Source organism: Juglans microcarpa x Juglans regia, chromosome 1D (genome assembly GCF_004785595.1).
Source record: "Juglans microcarpa x Juglans regia isolate MS1-56 chromosome 1D, Jm3101_v1.0, whole genome shotgun sequence".
Classification (NCBI taxonomy): Eukaryota; Viridiplantae; Streptophyta; class Magnoliopsida; order Fagales; family Juglandaceae; genus Juglans; species Juglans microcarpa x Juglans regia.
Genome location: NC_054594.1, coordinates 17,858,343 through 17,883,495, shown reverse-complemented (window position 1 = coordinate 17,883,495; position 25,153 = coordinate 17,858,343). Strand labels below are relative to the sequence as shown.

The following is a 25,153-nucleotide window of genomic DNA, read 5'->3' as shown; positions in this document are numbered from 1 at the left end:
GGATTATTTATTTTAATACTTTCAAATTGATGGATTAGGCCTTCTTGCTTTTGTTTTCATTGCCTATCCACTTGTTTATGCTTCCGACCTGTTTGCCGATTGCATAGGGAAACTAAATTTCCAACGCAAGTAGAAAGGAGCTAAAAGTTACTTCTTTGTTATAGTTAGAACAAGTAATCAATAATGTTTAAAGTTGTAAATATCTTTAAAAAAATAGTTATTAGATCATAAGGTGAGTGTCCTTTTAGATCCTATGTAATACAAGGAAAACGCTAAGTAGTATATTCTTTTACTTATACTATTATCCTACTTGGTATATCCATCAACACTTCGAGTTTATTTTAAAAAGAAACAATAACTGATATAATAGTTGATGAGTAATGTCACATCAGCATGACTTGATGAAACTAGGTTGAGAATTCACTATATAAAGTTAATGACCACGCGTTAATCATGGATAATGTCCACACTAATAGAGCTGACATACTACATCCGAGTTGCTAATTGAAAAGGCAATTGGTCAACAAAACAAAATATTTTGGTAAAGCATAAAGGAAAGATAAATTCTTAGGATCGGTCAGGCTGCTATTAGTCAAATAACAGTCTGCCAATCACAGAGTAACATCCAAGACTTCCACCACACTTATCCTGATCCAGCACTACATCAGAAAATGAGAAGGTCTTCTTCGCGATTTAAGCCCCTTGCCCCTTGCACCCCCTTGAAGCTAATTTCAGCCCCACGAATCGCACCCCCTCGAAGCACATCAGCCGATCCAAAATTCTGACCCCTCACCCCCCTCTCACACAAAAATTATCCCCTCCTCATCCCATCGACCCCTCTCGGCCCTCTCAGAGAACTTCAGCCCCCTCTCAGGACTGTGGCAAGAAAATCAACAAACCAGGACCTAACCATAAACCTCATCCCCTCGACAAAAAAAAACCCCTTTCTCTTTTTTTTTTTTTCCTCTCTCTCAGCCAACCCAAAATTACAGAGAAAACTCTAGATTTCAATAAACTGTTCTTTTACTGCAATTCGCTAGCTCACTACTTTGGAAACAACAACTTCTAGAGGTGGGGAAGTCTTAGAAATGGATGTAGACAATTTCACTGAAATGTTCATGGAAAAATTAGTTAAGTTAGATGGAATTGTTGCTAAGGGAGACCTAAAAATGCTGAGAATGGTGCAGGTATTTTGGGATTTTTAATTACCTCTTTAGCTTTAGTAACATATTTTACAGACCCCTTTCGCACGGACCTCTCCAGAGATTGTTAGGAACGTTATTGGTTGGCTGTTTGTATCAAGGAAAAGGATGATGGAAACGCAGAAGAGCTGATGCGATGGAGAACACAATGTGCATACAAGGTATTTGCTAAAATGTATTGCTTACAGACTAAGATGTTCGGCGGTGGAATTGACTTTGCTCTTGGAAGGTGGTGCAAACTGCAAAGAGACGGAAAAGATGAAAGGGAGGGGCAGCGAGCAGATAATTTCCGACGAAAGAGATGAAAGGGAGGGGCTCGTGGTGAAAGATCTATTGTGTGTGGTTAAGACTATTGATGCTTTTGTGTGATTTCTGACGTGACGGCTCATCAAAGGAGGGCTGCTATACTTCAAAAAACAGTCTGACCGCTTAGAAGCGAGACACTAAAGGAAAATATGGGGTGTATCATTTTGAGGGAGTTGATTTACTGCGAAATGTTAAGTGATACCGTTTTGGATGAGCCATGAGGCTATCGAGGGGACGTTCTAGTTACCAAGACAATAAATTTACAATTATACATGAGTGTAGAAGTATAAAATTTAGGTGAATTTTTCAAAAGTTTCAAGATTCGTAGGATTTGCACAATCTACGTGACAATATGCTAGATGATTTAGTTGCTATATATTTATATCATATTTGAAAGCACATTAAAACAACATGCTGGGACAATAACCGCGCATGCTAAGATGATGCATAACAGTCTGTTTACGTAGCAACATCTTTACATTCAATCAGAAAGCTCAGAAGAAGCATTACTGAAGACATGGCCGTTTCAACTTGATATTCTTCAAAGAAATTATATATGTGAAAATTATGTTTACAGCCAATAGTTCATGATAATAACCATAACATCCAAATGTGTAGATACATTTTTACAACATTCACCTCCTTTGGAAATTCAGTTTGCCAATAAAGTAGGCAAAAAGACAAGCAAAGACTATGGGGAAGACAATAAGAACAACAGCAACAACACTTAATCGATTGTGGTGAAACCCATAGTAATCCTCTAGGAAGGTGGCAACTGTTTTTGTTTCTCCAAACACAGATATTTCTTTGTGTATTTCTCCATATTGGGAAGTAAGCATACCATTCAGTGCCCAAGATGTGGGACATAAGTAATACAACCAAAGCCACCACTTTGGGATATTCTGCAACAATGTAGGAACAACATTTTTGGGTCACTTTCAATGCTTGACATATCCCCACAGATTGGGAGGAAAAAAAAAATAACAAAGAAAATAATTTCACATAGTATTAACAATATTTTTGTTTAGAGTGTAGCCACTAGTCGATATATGTAGTCGTTTCAAAATCCGCTTAAAGTTGATTACCGGTAAACATGTAACTTAGCTGAACTGAGTGTAAGGTGTATTGATTTTCTATATATAAGAAGGCTATTACACATGGTCTGTCTCAAAGCACCCGGTTGTGTATAAAAGATGTAGTTCACAGCATAGATGCAAGTCATTTGGTTAGAAATGCTTTCCGTGTCAGGGCATTAAGGGTGAGATTTTGGTTCATCTTTTGTGAAATCATTGACCTAAGAAACTATATAACTTTAAAACAAAAAAGACAAACGGTAGAATAGCTTGATGATCATACTTACAGGTCTTGGAATAATGAACCCAGAGAACAAATTCAGCATTGTGTAGGAAGATGAAGCCACAATTGAAGCCACCTGAATATTTGGCGTTAAAGAAACCAGAAGCATTCCTAGGTAATTGAAGGATAGCAGTGTACAGAACATGCTGTAGAATTGCCAGAATATCTTATAGGCTGACGGGTAGTAACCAATCATAGGATAGGTGATGATCACATAGAGAACTGCTTGGATTAACTGGTAGGGAACCTCCACTAGCACCTACAAAAGTTGATCGCATTTATTGGAGTCTAATAAAAGAGTTGATGTACAATCCTCATCCTAACCACATAGTTAAGTAATCAACATCTTCAGAATTTAAAGGGGAGACTAAGCTGTTGAACTAGTTTCAACCAAAACTCTAAATTTCTAGAAGTTTTCAATTAAGTCTGTTTGTGAGATTGTCTTCTGACACTATTTGTACAAAGTGTGAGGTTATTGATCCTTTGAAAACAAGTTTAGGGAAGTTCCGTATGCTTTCCAGATTCCTTCAGCTATAAAAAGTAGTTCTCCAAATGCTAACCCTTATATAGATACACCTAAGGTTGTGATGAAATTCTGGTGTGACATCATCAAGAGATAAAGGAAAGGATAAAGTTTATATGGCATGGATGTCAAATATTCTGTTTTGAATTCTTGTTCTAATTTCTTGCTATTTTGCTGGAGCCGATCACTGATCACTGCGTTTTCTTCAGTGGATCCATGGTTAAGATTAAACTTGAGGTTGTACACTTTTGGGGAAGACATTAGAGAAAAGAACTAACTTTTTTTTTTTATAACTTCTTTTTGAGGCGGTTGTTTTTGTTGCAGGTGGAGACTTGTTGATCTCTTGGCTTTTAGCTTCTGTATAAATTTCTCGTTCAGAACAAAAAGATTAACATTGTCTGCAATTGGACAGCAAAAGGAACACAGAAAATGACCAAATAATGCTACCAGTTTCTTAAACTGATTTCATTATATGACTTGATGACCATGTTAAGTTTCTCGATGCATTCAACAGAAATATTGTTCAATTATCTTTCAAAGGAACACAAAGAAAAATTATCTGTTAAAACTGCCAGTTTCTTAAACTGATTTCATGAGATGGCTTGATGAACATATTAATTTTCTTGATGGATTCAACAGAGGATTAATGTTAAATAACTTAAATCAGTTGTCATGAGAGTTTTGAACCTGTGCCAATGAATACGCCCATGAAAAGTACATTCCTGCAAATCTTTCTCGGCACAAAACGGTCCGCTCCGTTGCAACAAGGGGTAGAACTGTTGAGCAATTGTTTATGCCAAAGAAGAGAATGGCAGTAAACATTGAACCAAGCACGTTGAAGAGGTCTTGCTGGTTTTTTCTGCCAAAACAGAAACAGATTGTCAAGTATGTTCTTTTGAGAATGATTTCCCAATCCAGCTTCATATCATAGAAATTTAGGTAATGAATTTATGCAGACATCAATAAAATTATGCTAACTAACATTTTCTCTCCTTGCTTCCAGAACAGTACTCCAAACACCAAAGATGAGACAATCATAAAAATGATACGCATCAAATTGTATGAAGGACTTCGCCAATAGGACAAATGCTGTTTCCATAAGCATGCTTTGAACTGCTCCCAACCACCTTGTGGAAAGCGGGTAGGAAAATGCAATTCCCTTGAACCTGGAGATGGTGAACTCAATCGCTTAACCAACTCTTTGTTTTGCCTACAGTCAGAAAAGCAAGAGTCATGTACAGGCCAAGCTGTAAGCTTTCCATATAAAATATACTAGTAGTAGATCTGAATGATGCACAGAATAGCTAAATTTATTAAATTAAAAATACTCTATTTAACTAAGTAGGCATACCGTGAGGTTTATTAAATAGGCACAAGTTAAGGAAAAAGAACGCGGCTTAAATATACTATTTTCATTGAATAATTTGATTTTAAATCAACATTAGTATATGAATTAGATATTTTTTATAGGTAGTGTATTTGCAATTTAACAGGAGCTGAAAGAAAGAATAGAGCAAGTTAAGGGGAAGAGCAGCAAAGGTGGAGTTTTTACATCAGAGAGTGAATTTAGTGAAGAAATGATGGAGATTCGGAAGGACTTCATCACCATTCACGGGGAAATGGTGCTTCTAAAAAATTATAGTTCTGGGGAGTAAATGGTGTGGTTTTATAGCACTAATTAAAATTATATAATAATAATATAGTGGAATAGTTAATGATGTGGCTTCATAAGGGTATAACTTAGTGCTTTGAAAATTATATTTGTGTATAGATATATAGATATTATGAACATATCAAAGACATTATTGTATATTGTTTGGTATTCTAATCTGCAGTATCCATTGACCATGATTTCTGTACTTTCTATATTCATACATGTAGATATCGTTATGCATATACATAAAGAACAAGGTATTGAAGTAGGATATATCAAGAACCCTGGCATGATTGGTAACAATGATAAACACCACATTGTTTTTATGTAATCTCATTATTCTCTTATAGTCTGTGTACATACTCATACAAGGTGGACCCCTGATAAATTTGTGCAAAATCTACTCCAAGTTGAGTTTCAGCAGATTTTGAAGTAACTTCTAACATCCACGTCGCAGGATTATGATTGTCTTTAATAGCTGGAACTCCAGGGATACTCTACAGAAAAGTTACCAGGGAATGGGATCAGGAGTAAATAGTCATTTCTGTCACAAGAATGGTATTTTATTTGGCTAACGATGATAAAAGAAATCTAAAAGTTGCATCACTAACTGACCTCAAAGTACTCAATAACCCTACTTGAGTGCTGCTCCAGTGGACCAGCATATATTATGCGGCCTCCATTTTTCATTAGAATCAACTGCAGCATCAGTTAGACATGAATCACTGTTTACCATATCACCTCTATATACTATGATAATAAATACAAAATTCAACAGGATCATAGTTTCTAAAACAGAAGACAGTTTCGTTTCTTTTTTCCCTTTTGGTTGTCTGGCAAGTAAACCTGCATATATGATTGTAAAGTGGAAAAATGAAATGGGTATAACTGAATCCAACTAAAAAGATTATACTTAAGATACAAAACTTTAGAAGATATTAATACTCCATTATACAAATTTTCACTCAAAGAACTTAAAAGGATCAAGATCATACTTAACAGATAACTTAGGAGAGATTACTTCACTAAAAATGGCACAGTGAGATATTAGACCATTCATAATGCAAGTGGCACACGCCCAAGGCCCTCACTCATAGTGTACAATCTTGGACTTAGTATATGACCAGTTTTTGTGCAATCCACTTAACAAAATGTGAAAATTGCTCCAAAGTGCCAAAGCCAAAACTGGAAGGTCAAAGTGTCCTTAAAAAGGATCAATCTTCCAACTTGAGATGAAACTTAAGAAGATTAAAATACAGGGAAAAAAAACAAATAATCTTTAAAGTTGATAACTTCTTTGTACATGTAATTTGAACAAGTTTCAAGTACTTACCTGATCATGCATTAAATGGAGCTTTACAACTGAAACTCAAAATAATTTATCGGGGCTAAATAAGAAGTCATTTTCAGCTATAAAAGGGAAATGTGCAAACATAATTCCGAACTCTCTCACTTTATCTCATTTATGAGGCCAGGCTATGAACAACTTACCTCATCAAATGCCTCAAAGATATCAATACTTGGTTGATGGATAGTGCACACAACTGTTCTTCCTGTCTCAACAATGTTCTTCACTGCTCTCATAACAATTGCCGCTGCCCTTGCATCCAGACCTGATGTTGGTTCGTCCATGAATATGATAGAAGGATTGGCAACAAGCTCCACAGCTATAGTAAGCCGTTTACGTTGCTCAGTTGATAAACCACTAACACCTGGCATTCCTACTAAACAATCCTTGATCACATCAAGCTCAATAGTCTCAAGGACTTCATTTACAAATTCCTAGATGAAAATGCAACAGGAAATTTCAGTGCAATTCATTTTAATGATCAAGGCTGAGAGAAAATAATTTATATTCTGCAGCAGAAAGATATCATACAGCTTTAGTGTTTGAGTCAATCTGAGATGGGAGCCGCAGCCAAGCAGAATATACCACTGATTCTTCTACAGTGATTTGTGGAGAATGTATATCCATTTGCTCACAGTAACCTGATATCCTGGCAAATGTGTCTTGAACTTTTGGGCGCCCACCAATTCTAATCTCTCCTTTAATGGTACCACTGGTCTTCCTTCCAGAAAGAACATCCATAAGTGTTGTTTTCCCTGCTCCACTGACACCCATCAAAGCTGTTAGTATGCCTGGTCTGAATGCACCTGTAATATCTGAAAGGAGCTGGAGCTTCTTGTGTGTAAAACCCTGCCCTTTCATTTCCTGAGAACAACATGATGGCAAAATAATGCATATCAGTTGATATAACTCTCACTCCTAGTCCTTGTATTCACAACTAGCTATATAATGGAGTAAAGCTAACCATAGCATAATTACCAAAGGGGTTTCTATATAATACTGCACATCATGAAATGTTACAGTTAAGGGCTCAAAAGGTAGAATCATCCTTCCTGAAAATTGAGGAATGACAGAATTTCAAAGATGTGTAAAAAACATATCTAAACTTGACTAAAGATTTAGAATGAATAGACATTATGAACAGATGTAACATTACATAGGATAAAAAGAGCTGATCAGGACACAGAGGCATTCTCACCCTTTCTAGCTTCTGAAGTTGTTTCAGGAGAAGCACGGGTAGGGTTCGTGCCTCTATCCGAATTGTTGTAGCTGTCTTTTATTCCTTGAAGTTGAGAGTACCTTTCATAAGAAATTAAAGCACGAGATTTTCCTGGAGCTGAATGTATATTGAAGTTGTAGGTTAGCATACACATTAACTTTTTGCTTCTTTATTTTTAAGTATAAAAGTAAGCAATGGGAGGTGCTCTTACGCTTCAAGTAAGCTAATGACAAGGTAAAACCAACGTTAAAAAGCACTGTGAACCCAGTTAAGGCAGCAATTGATATCCAATAATGGTAACTGTCGAAGTTTAATCCACGAGTTTCTAATGCTTGTCGCCCCAGAGTTTTGTTTGCAGACAGCTTCAATGAAAGAAAGGTAAAATAATCAGTGGTCAATGGATGAACAACTTCACAATTTTTGTGAGGGAAGGCTGCAGGATTTACATTTTTGCAGGTTTCTAAGTGGATAGGTAAACCCTCTTTTTTAGAATGCCAAAAGAATGAGGAAAAAGGGAAGGAAAGGGAAAGACTTTAGAATGCTAAAAAGGGTGCCCGTTTTAAGAACTTATTATTACTTTCCTTTTTGTTCCCTTGCTCTTTCTAACATCCAAATGCTTTTAAAGAAGAAAGCTCACGGTATATGAAGGTATTACATCTATTTAATGATATAATGAGCCCAATAGGAAACTGCTAGTCCCCAAAAACTTCTTCTTTTGGAAGAACTTTCCATGAAAACAAGCAAAGCTGTGTCAACCTAATGGAGATCTTAAATTTGGGCCTTGTAACTGTCTTATTGGCCCAACCAAAACAATTGCAGCACCCTTGCATATTTTCTGTCCTGTTCATAGAAAAAATTATAGAAATTAAACTTCACCTTTTCCCATCGAGGTGCAAGGAATTCATTCACTGTCAAGCCTATCTCTCCATATGACAAGGGAGAAACCCAAAATCCCCATTCCAACCAAGTTGGCATAGAGGCTGCAACCAAAACTCTGCTAAGCACAATCATCTCAATACTTTTAATTGGCTTGATAATGAGAAGAGGTAGTAAAAATCTTACACTTGGGGATAACAAAGCCACCAAATAATAGAACAAATATTATGGATAGGCTACCCGCTGTCATTGAAGCAACCACAGTTTGGAAGAGTGAGGCAATAAATCGGAACATGGATATTGATGTTAGATGCACAGTCAAAAGTAGAAGGAACTGGCGGAAGAACCTAAGAAATACAGATTCAAGAATTGAGATAGCTATTATAACCAAAAAAATACTACTCTAGAGGATTTAATAAAAAGAAACAGGACCACTCATTAGCTGCATCTTTGCACTCTACCAGAAGCAAATTAATGTTAATTGTACAACCTATGAGAAAGCAATAGCATGCAGGATTGAAGTTTTCATCTGCCACTCTCACCTTCCCACCTCGGGGCTGTAACCAATGACATAGTACGTTAGAGCTGTCCACACAAAAGCTTCCAAAAATGAAAGAGGAACTTTCAGGATGGCAGCAGGGATTGTGTAAGCCCAAGCAGGATAAAAGAAAAGCTCTTTCTGCTTGTAGAAAACTGCTAGTCTCGAGACAGTCATGGACAGTTCTGGAAATCCATCCACAAGAAGAATGAGGAGTGCATAGAACAATGAGCCCATATAATAATTTGCATGGATCATGTCAACAGCCATTCGAGTTCGAAGGAAAACAGTCATTGCTATTGACGCAATGATGACTAACTGCAGAAAGAAAGAATAAAAACAATTTCAAATAAGACGAGCAGAGTCGAAGCTGATTGTAATTGGCAGAAGTATCGAGGCATTTGTCTATCAAAAATAAAAATACCTGTGTTGATTTGAATACATAAATAAAAGAATTCCTTTTCATTAGAAGAAATTCTCTCCTTGTGCAAGCTTTAAGCAGTTCCCACTTAGTTAATGAGTATGATCTATAGGATAGAGCATCCTTGTGGCTGTGAGACTTATCAAATGGCATTGAGAGCTCCTCATCTAAGTTCTGGCCAAGATGGAAATCCTTAAATTTTTTTACAAAGTGATCAACAGAAACATAAGTGTAAGGTTGATCTGTGTAGCACCAATATTGTGCTTGATCTTTTCTAGATATAACCTATAGCAAATCAAAATAGAAAACTGGTCACAATTCATACAGCAGGATATAGTTGTAGATTTAAATATGAACGACAAATCTACCTCCTGAAGGAAGTCAGCAGCACCTTTTCTGTCTGGACACTTAAACCCGCAGTCCTCAAAGAACTTGAGAATGCAATTTCGTGGTCCATGATAGACTATCTTCCCTTCTGCCATTAAGATAACGTCATCAAAGAGATCAAAGGTCTCTGGTGCTGGCTGAAGAAGTGAAATCAATGCAGTGGCATCAGTTATATGCACCAGGTTCTGAAGGTAAGAAACAATCTGGAAAGTGGTGGAACTGTCTAAGCCATTTGATATTTCATCCATGAATAGAGCTTTTGTGGGACCCACGATGATCTCACCTACATAATGCAAGATATATCAAGAACGATATTAAATTCAACCCCTTAAATTTAAATGCAGTACTTAGACAGGAACAGAATTTTACATTTGACATAAGCAACTAAATGTTTTCATGCTCTACAAAAACTTTGTATGGTATGTGACATCACCTATAGTCAGCCTTTTCTTTTGACCACCAGATATGCCTCTTCTTATGGGATCTCCAACCAATGTGTTAACACACATATCGAGACCAAGGATCTGCAAGACGTGCAGATAGTGAGCCATATACCAAAGATTTACAAAGTTCCACCAAGAAACAGATAGAAGAAATAAGATTAAACTCTGGAGAAGTAACCAAACACACTACCTTTAGGATGTAGTCTGTTTGAAGTGTAGTCTTCAATCCCTTAACTGATATTGCCTGTAAAAACAACAAAAACATAAAAAATATTAAGGATATAAAACATTGAAAAATGCATAATGTATAAATGCCACATTGACAAGCACACTAAAAAAGACAATTATTTTGCAAATGTTTTCCGTAATGATGATCTAAGTGAGTCCAACTTTATATATGGCTGAATGGAAAATATGGATTCATGCAACCAATCCCCAAGGAGTCAGGACCCAAAGCTATCTTTAAGAATAATTGGGACATAAGACTTCAAACTAATGGATAAGAGATTCTGAGATTTTTCATTCTTATGCATGCAAGAAAAAGTTTATTCAACCACATCCACACCCACACAATTATTTGTTCTTGATCTTTTGGCATTAATGTACTTGTGAATGCATAGAGACCACTATCTAAACATGGATGGAAAAGTCACATATCTGCTATATAGTACCTTCATGTAAGCATCTATATCCGGATCTGGGATAATCCCTCTCTCCTTCTCCCTTCGACTGACTTCCATAATCATTTCTATAACACAGATAAAAAAAACTGCTGATCAGTATCAATTTGAAAACTTTCTTGATAATGGTCTTGCATCAAAATCAACAATTTTACCATCTCGGTTTCCTACTCCCTGACAGCATGCGGAGAAATCAAGTGTTTCTCTCACGGTCATCTCTGGAATATGAAGGTCAGATTGGCTTACATATGCTGACGTTTTCTGTGGAATAAATTCTTCCAGTCTATGACCGTTGTAAGATATTTGCCCAGTAACCTAATGCAGAAACCATCGAGAAAAGTCAGACTAATTTTAAATGCAAACAAATCTGAGATAATGGAATATATGTTAATATTAATGTATCTGGAAAGAGCAGAAACTAATTCCAAAGACCCCCATAATGAACTTTATAGTGTTTACCTTGTAGGTGTTAAGAATGTTACACAACAAAATGTGGTATGCATTAGTTCGAGGAGAATGAAGCTTGTAATTTTAGGCAGCAGCACGATCAAGTTAAAAGAAGTATAAATTAGTAAAAGTGTAGTGCATATAATCATGTGAACACGGGATTTGATTACATGCTGATCATCTGAACCCAACTTCCTTGGATATTAAATGACCAATTAATATAGAGATAGCTCGACAGAGTCTTAAGTTCAAAAGCTGTCGTGTTGAGCACTAACTCTCTTAGGAAACCCCATGTAACTCTTTTGAAGGACCATTCAGACGTCTCAAAAAAGATGTTCAAAGAGTAAACCTTTAGAGAATTGCTTAGCTTCCCAGACAAAGCCAACAATAGTGTGGTCTTGCCACACCCAGGAGGGCCAAGCAATATAGTCATCCTGCAACAAAGACAGACCAATGTCAGTCAATTTTAATGTTGCCAGTATTATCTTCTCACCTTCAGACTCCTATAAATTGATACAATATTTCCTCCAAAAGGTAAATAAATTAAAACTGTTTCGTTTTTCTCCAATTCGGAACTTAGAGGATAAGTTTTACATATATGAGGAAGATATCATGCAAGGATAAGCATATCTAAGATATCTTCTAATCTCTATAAGGAAATATGGTAAAACATGTTTAATACATCTAACAGATACAACCATTTATATCTGTTTTGATTGAGAAGGTTCCTAGGACCTAGGTCAATTGCAAACTCAACAAGTATAAACAATTCCCTCATTTGACTGGTTTACCTTAGATTTAGAAATTTATGTAATACAATAAAGAAACAAACAGAAAATCAGTGGCCAAAATCATCCGGGTGCATCGCCCTAGAAGATATTGGACGGGACTTACTAAACTGTAAAGTACCTAATCTATGTTTGTAGGCGGTAAAGCTGACGGATCACCTCACTATGTTCAATATCAGCCTACCAAATTGGAGAAAATCTACTTCGAAAGTATATTCAATCACAAATAAATCGAGTCATGTTTTAATCTAAACAATTTATAGATGTTCCCCTATTTCCTAACTTATTGCAACAGACGGAGATTTTAACAGGTTTATTTCATCAAGAGGAAAGAGATACTATCTTTTTATTCAGAGAGATTTTTTGAAGATGCTATATTTTGCTGAATACCTTCCTGGCTTAATAATTCCACTGACATCTTTGATGATGTTTATCTTGGCTCCTTGAGTTTTTGAAGCTGACAGCATGGCAAGTCCCTGTCACAAACAGAAAGCTCTCATGACTTGGGCCGAAAAGAAGAAAAAAGGGGCTTTGGTGAGCAATTTGTTTTGAGCTCTTAGAGTCAAGGAACTACAGGTCTATGCCCAAATTTTGAAACATGCCTCTGCTTAGGCAAAAGATGACTCAGGGAATATGAAGAATACATAATTGTTATCAAGCACTGGATATTTACAACTCAATAAATCCAAAGATCATTGTTCAATGAAACTTCTGATCTAATGACTATCAGAGCATATACCACACTTGTTTCTATTGCCTTTTTTTTCACTCCCATGTCCCCACTTCAAATATTCAGAGTCTCAGTGGCTAACTTAACTGGAACTTAATCTGACAAGTGAAGATACTCACTGAAATCATGCCTTTTAAGGTGTTCCATAGGGTGGGGAGGGGCTTTCCATGAACTACTTCACACACTGCCTCGACACACAGACTTTCATATCTTACTTCGACAGTGGGCAATTTTACACCAACTCTACAAAGGATAATAAAAATTTAATGCCATATTCGTCAAGGTCCAACAAAGACATTCAATTAGAACTTTGCATGCTCATCAAAGCATGAAATCGTGGAGCATCCAAAAATAATGCAAGTTGAAACTTTGTCTTAACTATGTAGCTTGCATGTACCTGCATGATAAAGAAACCTGGTAAAACCATAACAGGGTATAATATTACTGATATGACACACAAAGATGCATACAAACAAAATTTACATAGGTATGCACATTCAAAGTAATTTTCAATCATGTGAATGAATTTTAGTGCAATATGTATATATCACGAGTATAATGTAAAAATGGTTACTTGTCAGTTCTCCTTCTAAGTTTTTGCAATAACCGAAGATTATCATTTTCAATGTGCTTGATTATCTTCTCTATGAAAATATGCCGTTCTTGAGCTCCAAGTTTGGTTACATCGACCACGTGTTTCCCTTTAGCATCTTCATCTGCACCTGTGCCAACATAAACATCAAACAAGGCTGAAGTAATCCTCTCAAAAGTGGGAAGTCTCTGAACTGCAGCCCATTGTAACTCATGTTCATTATCAATTTCAATATCATGTTCAGATTTGACAGCTGAACTGCCCCGGAAACTTGAGCCGCTGCTTCTAAATGAAGACCTTATACTTCTTCCAATCTCTGCCAACTCAATTCGCAGAGACTCTATCTCATCCGCTCCTCCAAGCTGAGCCATTATTGTATAAGCAGAAAAGCTTCAGACTATAACATATATATAGAAAAAAGAAGAAAGAGAGAGGTAATGCAAAGGTACAACGTCATGTATTATCTCAGCAAGTTGATGGCTGTTGAACATGCTGTTTAATGGCATAGAATAATGTGCAAGGAAAATGAATATAACCATTTGATTATACACTTTTCTCTCCTAGTACATTAATTAAATATCAAATACTATGACAGATATGACTAAGATTCCCAAAGAAACAGGAGTGCATCAAACCAATTATAGATAAAAGAATATTTTCTTATATAAAGCAGCATGTTTCACTCTGTTCATCTTATATAAAGCAGCATGTTTCACTCTGTTATATAAACCAATTATCATTAGATCTTTAGATACGGTACAATTTATTCCATTGACTTTTCCAACCAGAGAATGATACGTCACATCCTTGGCCTGGAGGAAGGTTTTCATTCTGAGCCATAAATCGTTGAGGCCAGAAATCTGGAAAGATCACGTATAAGCATGTTATAGCAAAATCAATGAGGGTTACAGAAATAGAAATTTGCAACAAGAAGGAAAAAAAAAAAGAGATTCTGTACAAAGAGTAAGAGACTGGTACTAGGACATGTATATATATGTTATATGACACGTGTACACAAAATAGATTAAACTCCTGTGTTCAACATTTGATACAAAGATTCTTGAAAAGTGGGACCAACAAGGGAACTAGCACCAAAGCTATAAGAACAGTGTGAATGGCATCTGGCTTCAGGCATCCATTTCGGTTCTTATAAGTGAGCTCTCAGACAAAGACAGACGAGGTATTAGATTATTATGTCATAACTTAGTTTATCCACAGTACAGAAACAGCACTTTGACATTGCTGAGCTCGTGTTAGTAGTTAGATTAATGCTTACAGGAAGGGCATGGGACAGGCTCGAGATAAAGGTTTTTTTTTTAATATTTGACACAAAGGAGCCCCTTCAAGAACGAATAGATACCAACACGGCTCTTCACCGAACTCTTCAAGGCCAGCATTCCTGCAAGAGCATTGCTACAGTCACCAAACTGACGTAGATGATCTGTTAAATGTACTTTACACTAAAAGTAACTTTACAATCTGACGTACTGCATCAAATCACGTTAGATTGTAAATTTAATTTGTATAATTTCTTTGTGGCTAAAATATTTCTCTTCCTGCAAACAACAAAATATGATTATATGGATCGTTGGAAGGGAACCACAAGAATGATATTCTCCCCGCGGGGGCAATCCGATTCCTCAACAAACAAATCCCCCTGAAAAAATGGCATCCTCCTCCCATCCCCTTTGCATGGGGGTAATTGGTAAAGTGGTTATCACTCTAAGCTTTGTTTAAGTGGCAAAAACTTATGTTCATGCTGTCTGGGTAAGATCTATTTGGAGAGGCCCCCTTTTTTCTTTTTCTATTTTCGTATATTAACAAGTCCTGGTAAATTAAACTTTCCCGTAGCTTCTTAAATTTGTATTGGTGTTACTGTGTAACACAACATATTGCATAAGTAGATTGGAGTTTGACCGGTCGTTTGGTCACGACCTGGTAATCAGATAAGCTGAAGCCACTCCAAAATTTGACTAAAATAAGCCCACTTGGTTACCCCACAACGGTTCCCTCGATGTCAAGCAGCAAACTTACCTGTAACATCCAGTAAGACCTTGGATTACCTGTATTACAGTAAGGTATAGAAAAATGAAGCCTTTTCAAGGTATTCAATTCCAAGACTGCAGTGGGTTTATTTCTGTATAAATCAATGGATTGATACCGATTAAATTTTCCCTATATAATCTTGTAACGGACTACCATTAGCACATATACAGTATACAGAAATGGTGGATGCCCGATTCCACAGATCACCAACACTAATACGTTTCTTTCGTGCAATTAAGATGGGGAGAGAGTGGGCGGAACAAAACCCACCCTCCAACAGAGTCACCTTAGCTTGACCCGTACTTCAACAGTTCCCACCTGAATGGCCGGAACACATAAAGAACTTCAGGTGAGCTTTTGAAGAGCAAAGCCACACACACGCAAACAGCGGCAATGGCCACCATTGAAAGGATTGCCGGCTGGTATACAAGTGATCTTCTCATGCTGCCATAAGATAGCTTCTGCTCGCATATCTTGCAATGTCTATAGGTTGCTCCAATTTCAATCTTCTCAGTTTGCAGGCAAGCAACTTTTGACAACTTATGCCCATCTGATTGCTTCCGCTTGTTATTGTAGTCTAAGACAGCACCAGGGATATCAAGCACCACATGCCTCCTTTCCATTTTCTTGCTAAATTTCTTTTGGACCAGATGGATGTAGGAGTAATAGCCTCGTAGGCAAGCATAGTCATTGGGTGTCAAACCTGTACTATCACGAGCACTTTTCCATGCTTCAATACCAACCTGGACAAGCCAGAACCATATTAAATGTTACAATAACAAACGGTAAAAATGCAAACTAAGGTTTGAAGTAAACCCCCCCCAAAAAAAAAAAAAAAAAAAAAAGGACAAGGTTCTCACACGACAATAATCATAAACCTGCTCCAAATAATGCAGTCGCTAAATTTTGGAAATTCATTTTTAATCAGAAGATCATAAATATTAGGATTTCTTAATTGACGATACAAACTAGAAAGGCAGTTCATGCCTGATCTGTTCATCCCGACTCGTTCCTTCAAATTCTGGTTGTTCTGGCCCGAAAAGTTTTCAATACCGTTTCTGACCCGAATATGTGTTTTCTCCAATAAAATAAACAAACCAACACCATTTCATTTTTTCAATAAAAGACATAAACCCCCAGGGAGGGGGCGGGGGTGTTATTCTGATCCGTTAGGAATTTTTATGTTTGCTTTGAAACATTTCGGGTCAGAATAAACTACTTCCACCCATGATTCGGTCCGTTGACAGGCCTAGAAAGGGCCAGTCAAATATGTGCTAGGGATAAATTCATGAACCATTTTCATGCCTTCTCCCTATGTAGAGTTATTACAAGTAAAAAAAATATGAAATAAGAGACAAGGTATTACCGATCCAGGATCATCAGTTAAGGCATCCAATACATTCTCAGAGCCATACATACTGGCTGCAACATGAAGAGGAGTAAGCCCTGCAGGTCCAACCATATCCGGTTTAAATAAGAAGCCACTAGAGGCCCTATCAACCTGTTGCTTTTCCTGAGCTCCTCTCCCATCTGAAACTTTATCTGGGACAAATCTTAACAGGAGTTCGACCATAGATCTGCAATTTCTCCGGACAGCTCTGTGGAGAAGATCCAAATCCAACAATGCAAGCTCAATGGAAGGGTGGTCACCTGCATCAACTACACCCTCAAACAGAATTTTCAAGAGTTTGTTTACTACAGCACACCAATCATGGTCCATGGAGAATGCCAAAAGCCACTCGAACCGTTTTAGGGGGAAGAGATCCGGGTTCGGATCCATGTCACCCAGTCTAAACTTCACGTGACTTCTATGAAGCAGCCAACCTATTTCATGTATAAAGTCCAGAGCTTGTGTCTTGGCTTCCAGCAGTTCAGGTACTCTCTGAATCTCATCAGCATTTTCAGCCACCTCAATGGCATGCTCAAGCATACAGATCTCAGAACAGACTTCTTGCTCTGCAACTATAAATGGAAAGAAGCTGCTGCTGAGACCATGATCTTCAACCTGATAAGATCAAAATATATATCTTCTCAAATCAGAAATGGGGAATGTACTCGTGCATGTTCTAAAGATGTAAACAAAAAATTATTGCAGAGTATTATCCTGTTAAAGGGCCATCTCTTGTTCTACTTATGAATGTAACTTCTCTCTCTGTTCCAGCCCTCTTTGACTATGATTTTAAAAGTCAGTTCCATTGTCCCCACTCAGTGGCGGACCGACGTTGGGCTAAAATTGTTTGAAATTTCAAAATCCCCCCTACATTTCATTTATAATTCTACAAATATAGAGAATGGCCCCCCAAAAAAGTTAAAATCCCCATATGCTCTCTAAAATTTTCTAAAATTTCAACATACTTAGAAATCCCCCTCTCCACTTTTTTCCTGTAGTCCCAAAATTTTGTATAATTTCTATATATTATCTATTTCCAAGGATGTGGCCTCACTAAGATTAATTTAAACTAAGTTTAGGAGAAATAATAAATTTATTAATATGGATCCCATAGTTTTTTGTTATACAATATTAGGCTTCTTAATATGGAATCCAAATTGAAAATACAAGAAAAATCATTTAAGGTTGATGATCTATATGAAAAATAGTTGAGAGGTTTTATCCTCTACACTTCATTGAGCAAGAAAAAACTTATTTAAGGTCTCAATTATATTATTATATGTTTAATGTGACATGAAAATACCTAGATTTTACATAAAACTTAATAAACTAGATTACACACTAGAATGTAAGATTGCCTTCTAAAAGATCACTTGATCGATTTTATGAAAAAAATGAATTCTAAATATTTCATTACAAAAATAATAATGGATGAATATTATTCCATGAAATATTATCATCATAAATCTGAAACGTATATTAAGTTGTGTTTTTAGAATTTTATTTTTACGCGTATGTAGCAAATTATTGAGATCTAGTTTTATATATAGTTATGTTTTCTGAATTTTTAATCTCTTTTTTATTTTACATAAATGTGTCACACGATGGAAAAGTTGGCCCCCTCAAAAAAATTGCTGGTTCCGCCACTGTCCCCACCCCAAATTCTGCTTTTGAGTGAACCACCATTCAATATGTTCTTATTATAATAAAAAACTGTAACGATTCCAATTTAACTTGATTAACAAGGCATCTGTTTCTGTCCTCTTTCATGAAAAACGTCAATCTCAATTACATAATTTTAAATAAGAAAGCTAACATCCGTGTACAGGTTCCTAACTTCTGAAACAAACCCAAACCATATGCTGTGAGATATTTGAACAATGATCCTTTTTTTTTTTATACAAGTAACAATGACCTTCTAAAGCTAAAGATCAACCAAAAGGTGTCTAAGATATTGGAAGTAATACACCGCATACTAGGACTAACATTATCAAATCACGTGGTTCATTATTATCATAGGCACTCATGGTTATGATCCAATCTTTTGTGAAGCTAGTCAGCTACATGCCTTTTCAAAAAGTTTCTCGCATGTGCACTCATTGTTGAGCTAAGTGGGTTATAACAGGATACGTTCAGAAATAATCAGGGATGACCACACCTCAATGAATCCTCTTCCAATAACATTTGGTATGGAGCAGGGGAAGCTGAGGCATTGGAGTTCATCGTGCTCAATGGCTGTATCGGCACTGTCCATCAAGTCATAACAAGTTTCCTGGACCAGATACTTCCCTTCTTGAGCACAGAGTAGCCTGAAACCAAAAGGCAGGACTTAACAATATCCACACAGAAATTTCTGAAAATTTGAGACATCATTACTCCCTTACAAATAACAAGAGATGAAAACAAACTATTCAGGCATGCATGGATAAGCAAAAGAATACCTAGCAGTGGAACGAGAAAGGTTAAACCCTTTTACAACAAACTGAACTCTCTCAGATGTGGAAACAGCAATTGGCTTGATGCTTGATATCCTGCAATTTTTATTGCTTTTCAGAGGTAAGGGTGTGTCTAAGACAACCTGACCTGCAAGGCACATGTGACAAATCAAAATACTTTATCTTCCTCATGTGAATGAGAAATTTTGTGTCCACACTCTTATTAGTGAATAATACATTAAAGCACGACTAGAAACTTGCAATGCCAGAGAGAGAGAGAGAGAGAGAGAGAGAGAGAGAGAGAGAGAGAGAGAGCAAACCATTATACATAAATGCCACGCGATGCCTCACCCTAGTATACACCCATCCTGTTCTCCAGAAGGAGTCATTGCATGAGCCAAGTAGCCTTTTCAGATAGGATCCCAGATCACAACAAAGCTGTATGTAGCAATTGTATTTAAGGAGATTAAAAATGCTGTACTGATATCAGGGTTAACAATTCTACATATCTTGCATCAGTACAGAAGCATACCTCCTCCCACATGGACTTTTCTAGACGGAGGTATATCGTTAATATGATACAGCCAGGCCTTATATAGCTCTCTATGTCAGTAGGACTGTGGGATAGCCAGTCAAGGATCTGAAGTTGAAAAATATATAACAAAAAATCAAACTACATTATGAAAGAGCATCCAAAAAAGGTTGCATCCAAAAAACTTTGTGGCTAAGTACATACCTGCGTCCGGAGAACAAGAGGAAAATTGTTTGGATCTTTTCCAAAGAGTTTAAAAACTATTCGATCTGTGCGGCTCTGAAGATTTATAGGAAAAGAGTCTTAGTGAAATAGTCCTTTGAGGCCCACATAAAAATTTATATATATGAATGTATATAGATGTTTATATTTTGACTCCCAAAATGCATGTATCATTCTCTGAAAGCTATAACATGAAGAACACTTAACTACAGTTTTCCTTTTCGTATCAGAGGCTCAAATAGATGTGTTGATGCTTATGTGATATATACACACTGAAATTGAACAAACAGCTACAAGTGTCTCATTACTAAACTCCCGGTCAAAACTATCTAATTGTTACATGACATTGAAGGTATTGCTTCAGCTCCAGAAGCCATATTATATAACCACTTTTCTATTTTCCCATCAATAAGATGATCAATTAACAAGATCAATGAGCTAGAGGACCCAGAGACCAAAAGGGATAAACATGCAACAAAAGCATATAACCCCAGATGGCAATTTATAAGTCGAATAAGGACCTTTGATCACTCTATCCCTTCTTTCAACAGTAGGAATTATCAATTCAACTAATCTTGACCCAAACTACAGGCATTGAGGTGAAAATTAAAATCTAAAATGATCTGCACAAATTTAAGGTCACCCACTGAAATTCAGTGACAACTAAAAAGGAGAACCGGATGAATTTTAGCAGTAAACCACAATGGTCCCACCACCCACCATAATATATACATTTGTAAATGCTACCAAACCCAGCATTTATAAAGGGATGAGATGCAGTCACATCAAGAATATACCTGAGCGTCTCCACCGGAACTAGATGGTGACCGTGAAGAAGTTGAATCTGAGTTGCCACTTGGCTGAGGTGGGCTAGACTTATGCGAGTCTTGCTGTACCCATAATGGATGGCCGAGAAACCCAGTCCCTGAGTTTATAGGGGCATGAGACCTCCCTACTTGCTCTATATAGTCCTCTGAATCATCATATACATTATTCAAGTCAATGTTATTCAATTTGATCCTCCCAACTTTTGTCTCAGATATAATTGATTTGGATGGAAGCCCATCCTTTGATGGAGGTGGGATTTTGTACTGTAGACCAGATATAGCTTTTAGATGTCCACCCTGAGAGTCATCCAAAGATATTCTTTTCTGTGCTATATCAGATGTAAATGCTGTCACACATTGTCCCACAGATATAGGATGGTCATGAAGGTTGATGTGATCATCCGTCTTCGAGGTTGAACAGAAAGGCCTAGAGGATTCAGAACCATTTGAAGTAACATCTGGCACCTTCTGTGAAGACCCAGTAGATGTCCCAACATTCAGCAAACCTTGAGATCCCTCCAGTAATGCAGATATGTTCCTTCCATCAACTGTCCCAGTAAGACTGGCCAGGTTCCTCAAAAGATGAGATAACAGATCCTGGTCCTTTGTTTGGTCTGAGCTATTTGCTGCAATTCATAGAAGGCATAATCTGTGGAGTCAAATAAGTGTGCCAATCATGACACGCAATGAAAGGGGAAGAAACACATATAACCACAAACAAATGTCAACAAGAGAAAATCAAGCTTTATAGACCCAAGTGTGGATAGGCCTAAAAATTTAAATGCAAGAAAAACAAGAACTGAGAAAGACAGAGAGTTAAGTAGTCAGTGATGGTCATTGTTGGTAAAGGCGCGCTTAACAAAGTGTCAAGGCTGAAGCACTTCGCTTACTAAAAGCAAAGAACATATACAAAAGGCCATTGTGAGCTTAAAGCATTTTTTTTTTTTTTACAAGTGTTTTTTTAGCTTAAAGCAATTTTTTTAATATATATATATAATATCAATTTTAAAAAATGTGCACCTTCAATCAGGCACGTGTTTGCAGTTTGTGCCTAGGCTCTAGGCAGCATTTGCACTTAAGTGCACCTAATGCTCTCACTAACACTGGTCATAACAAATGAACCAAATTGTTCGGGCAATAACAGAAAATTGGTAAGTAAATAGCTTTTATGTTGCTGGTGGATATAAGTAGCATGGATTTATCCAAATGTTGAACTTTAAACAATTTCAGCACCACAGTAGCAGTCATCAACGTGAATTCATCCAACGAATCATTGTGAAACCCATAAAGATTTTTTACATTTAAAACAACACCTCCACATAAAAGTTGCCTTACAAATGACCAGCTAATGTGAGAACACTGTAGAGAAAAGTACAGAAAATCGCCATGCAACAAAGACTCCCAGATACTCAAACTACCACCTCACGCCTACAGCTACTGAAATTTTTTTTTTTTTATAAGAAACTTTATTGAATAGATTTAAACTAGGCAATGCCCAAGTACATAGGAAGTATACAAAGTGAGACACCTAGTTACAATTTCAGTATACAGCTACTGAAATTTATCTCACCTAGTTTCTAGGATATCAGTTGTCCAATTGAAAATGCTCATGTGAAATAGTAGGAAATTATTTTAAATGCCAAAATAATGGCAATTTCCTAACCATGCACCTGAGTGATAGTTAATAATAATTATAAACATGTTAAGGTGCCAAAGATTTAGCACCACTGCCTTCAAGGGTTCAATTTCTCAAAAGCAACTATCTTAGAATCTGGAGTAAGCAACTTGAACCCTTTTCCACACTTTATAGTCTATTCATCCATATAGATGCAAAGAGTATTCTCATATGCAAAAATAAATGCCAACTTTTATCAGTTCTGCATTAACTTTTAACATGCATTTGCACCGAGATCCGTTGCATCTAGAGATCAAAAGATAAAACTTTGTAGAGTTCTTGGTGAGGTGACCAAGAAGCAATTTCTTAGAAACCCTCAACAAAATTATGAGTTGTCATTAGAGCATAAAATTACAAGAAAATTTAATTCAGCCCCTAGCTTTCAGACCGGTATCACGTATGCAACAAACTACTGTCATTGGGATGCCTTCATAGAGCAGCCAAGTGAAAAGAGTTGCAGTGAATAAAAAGACTTACAATGGATATTGGAGAGAATTCTCAGCAGACTTATTAATATGTAATTGGTACCCCTTTCAGCATTCAGACAGCCTCCGCTAGCTACAGTATCAGGATGTGTTTTCCTCCTCCTCCTATTATGGCCAGCCAACCGTCTACGACAACTTCTCTTTCCCTCATCAAACTCTTGAAGAACGTGAAACCTGCCAATAAGTATGCCAAATAGCATCTAGTTTGAAAAACAGATGGTACTAATAAATGACGGAATAACTAAGATAGACATGCAACAACTTTGGACTCGTGTTTTGAAAATTTATAAAAATGCCAATAAGAAAGCAAGTATTCTATGACCAGGACTGATCGTAACTCTGAAATATTTCCTCCAAACAAAGATGATTACACAATCCAAAAGAAAAAGACAAAGGATGATTACATAATCCAACTGACCTGCTACACTGCTGACAGAACCGCTGCATGTCCTTTCCCACCAGTGCTTTGGTGGCCTTGGAATGCATATCACAAACCTTATGTCGTCGATGGTAATCCTTGGCATTACTCAGATCAGCCTTACAACCCTCCACCTGACAAACCGCAGGGTTCGAGGTTGTCCCAACAATCTTGGTCTTCTTCCCACTCTTCAACTCCCCTTCCGTGACAGGGTAAGCTTGCCCACCAAGCTTTAAGTTAAAAGACCCGGCTTCATCATTCAGTTCTTCATCTTCAACCTCTACAACCCTCCTCCGCTTCTCCAATTCCCTCTTGCCCCCATCATTCACTAGATTAATCTCATCTGACCCAGAAGATGAACTATTCGACAGACCAGCATTTTCTGGAATTTCTGGCCCAACTGGGAACAACTGCCTACTCCGACAATCTGATGGTACAGAGTTCAAACGACTTGCTGTAAAAAGATCTCCATCCCATTTCCAGTCATTCAAATCCCATTCCAAACTTCTTCTCCCAACTGCCTTCAAATCCGACACCACCTGACCATATAACTGATGAGCCTTACCTCTAAATTTAGCCTCCATTATTCAAATTTTCCAAAAACCCAGAAGAAGTCAAAACTCCCAGATTCCAATTCGACCAACCGCAGCTACCCAATTAACAGAGAGATTAAATTTGAAATCCAGCTAGAAATTAGCGAACATTAATATCCACAAAATGGAACCCAGCAACAACTTTTTCCATTTATTCCCCTACAACTCCAAAACCGTAGAAAGCATTAATGGATCAAAGCAAGCCCCTCAACTACCCACTTATTCCCCCGAGATCATAAGCAAAATCACCATAATGTTCTCAAAATTTTATTCACCAAATTACACATCATGAACGAAACCCAAAATAAAAAAGTACGACTCACCGACTTTAACAGTACCAACTCATGAGTTAAAAAAGAGAAACCTGCCCACAGATAGCAATCTGGTGAGATTGGAAAGCTGGAACTCCAGAGCTGAGATTGCTGCGTAGATCACAGGAGAGAGAGAGAGAGAGAGAGAGAGAATATAGCAGAGGAAATCAGGACAAAGTTAGGAAAGAGTGTAAAATAAATGCGGTTGAGAGAGAGAGAAAGAGAGCGAGAGAGTACGCTTTATGTTTAGGAATCTTGGCCCACACCCTGTCCCTCCCTCGCTTGTTTTCTCTCAAAAACAAAATTAAAAACAAAAACAAACAACGTTTTACATTGGTAATATGTTCACGGGCCAATAAAGCACCGTTAGAGTTAGATGATTTATCAATGATAGTTAAAATTTATAAATTAATTTTAATTTGTGAATAATAATAAATAATAATAAAATAAATTCTCAATCTAAACCAACTCTAGAATGACGGCTCGTTGGATTATATGAATGTATTGTACCACAGCCGAACAAAGGTGAAATGTGATTGTGCTAAAGGGCGAAATGCATGTGCATATATGGTATGAACACTGCCCTTAATGCTCATGTAGACGAATCAGGGCAAACAGACTCTGACCATTCAGTTGCTGGTGGATCCTCTCTTACATTGACTCTTCTTTTCTTACTATATAATCCGATTACTGCATGCTACAATAATTA

At 37.0% G+C, this 25,153-nt stretch overlaps 2 protein-coding genes across 3 annotated transcripts; both read right to left on the bottom strand.

Moving 5' to 3' along the window:
* Window positions 1-2,014: 2,014 nt before the first annotated feature.
* On the bottom strand, window positions 2,015-10,030 carry LOC121237453 (pleiotropic drug resistance protein 3-like). Of its 2 annotated transcripts, XM_041134191.1 has the most exons (16): window positions 9,835-10,030; window positions 9,447-9,728; window positions 9,027-9,340; window positions 8,671-8,831; window positions 8,485-8,588; window positions 7,820-7,970; window positions 7,588-7,725; window positions 7,368-7,441; window positions 6,921-7,253; window positions 6,533-6,823; window positions 5,657-5,740; window positions 5,405-5,538; window positions 4,370-4,597; window positions 4,075-4,246; window positions 2,869-3,123; window positions 2,015-2,410 (listed from the first exon to the last, which is right to left on the bottom strand). In XM_041134191.1, exons 1-16 carry the CDS (start codon window positions 9,898-9,900, stop codon window positions 2,144-2,146), a joined length of 3,054 nt encoding a protein of 1,017 aa, XP_040990125.1. In that variant the 5' UTR covers window positions 9,901-10,030; the 3' UTR covers window positions 2,015-2,143. The 2 variants fall into 2 exon arrangements, with proteins under 2 accessions (XP_040990125.1, XP_040990132.1); XM_041134198.1 differs by lacking the exons at window positions 9,447-9,728; window positions 9,835-10,030 and having other exon boundaries at window positions 8,671-8,727; window positions 9,027-9,194.
* A 5,559-nt stretch (window positions 10,031-15,589) lies between these two features.
* LOC121237444 (squamosa promoter-binding-like protein 1) lies at window positions 15,590-24,682 on the bottom strand. The gene is made up of 10 exons (XM_041134182.1): window positions 23,541-24,682; window positions 23,115-23,296; window positions 20,933-21,588; window positions 20,118-20,192; window positions 19,914-20,021; window positions 19,702-19,819; window positions 19,388-19,529; window positions 19,105-19,255; window positions 16,923-17,561; window positions 15,590-16,299 (listed from the first exon to the last, which is right to left on the bottom strand). Exons 1-10 carry the CDS (start codon window positions 24,122-24,124, stop codon window positions 15,844-15,846), a joined length of 3,111 nt encoding a protein of 1,036 aa, XP_040990116.1. The 5' UTR covers window positions 24,125-24,682; the 3' UTR covers window positions 15,590-15,843.
* Between the last annotated feature and the right edge of the window lie 471 nt (window positions 24,683-25,153).

Coding starts and splice junctions, on each gene's coding strand:
- LOC121237444 (XM_041134182.1), bottom strand. CDS start 24,124: ATGGAGGCTAAATTTAGAGGTAAGGCTCATCAGTTATATGGTCAGGTG. Junction 21,589..23,114: donor AATTCTCTCCAATATCCATT/GTAAGTCTTTTT, acceptor TATGAATTGCAG/CAAATAGCTCAGACCAAACA. Junction 20,193..20,932: donor GTTCCGGTGGAGACGCTCAG/GTATATTCTTGA, acceptor ATAAATCTTCAG/AGCCGCACAGATCGAATAGT.
- LOC121237453 (XM_041134191.1), bottom strand. CDS start 9,900: ATGGACCACGAAATTGCATTCTCAAGTTCTTTGAGGACTGCGGGTTTA. Junction 7,442..7,587: donor AACTTCAGAAGCTAGAAAGG/GTGAGAATGCCT, acceptor CTCAATTTTCAG/GAAGGATGATTCTACCTTTT. Junction 4,598..5,404: donor CAGGGGTCCACCTTGTATGA/GTATGTACACAG, acceptor TTCTGACTGTAG/GCAAAACAAAGAGTTGGTTA.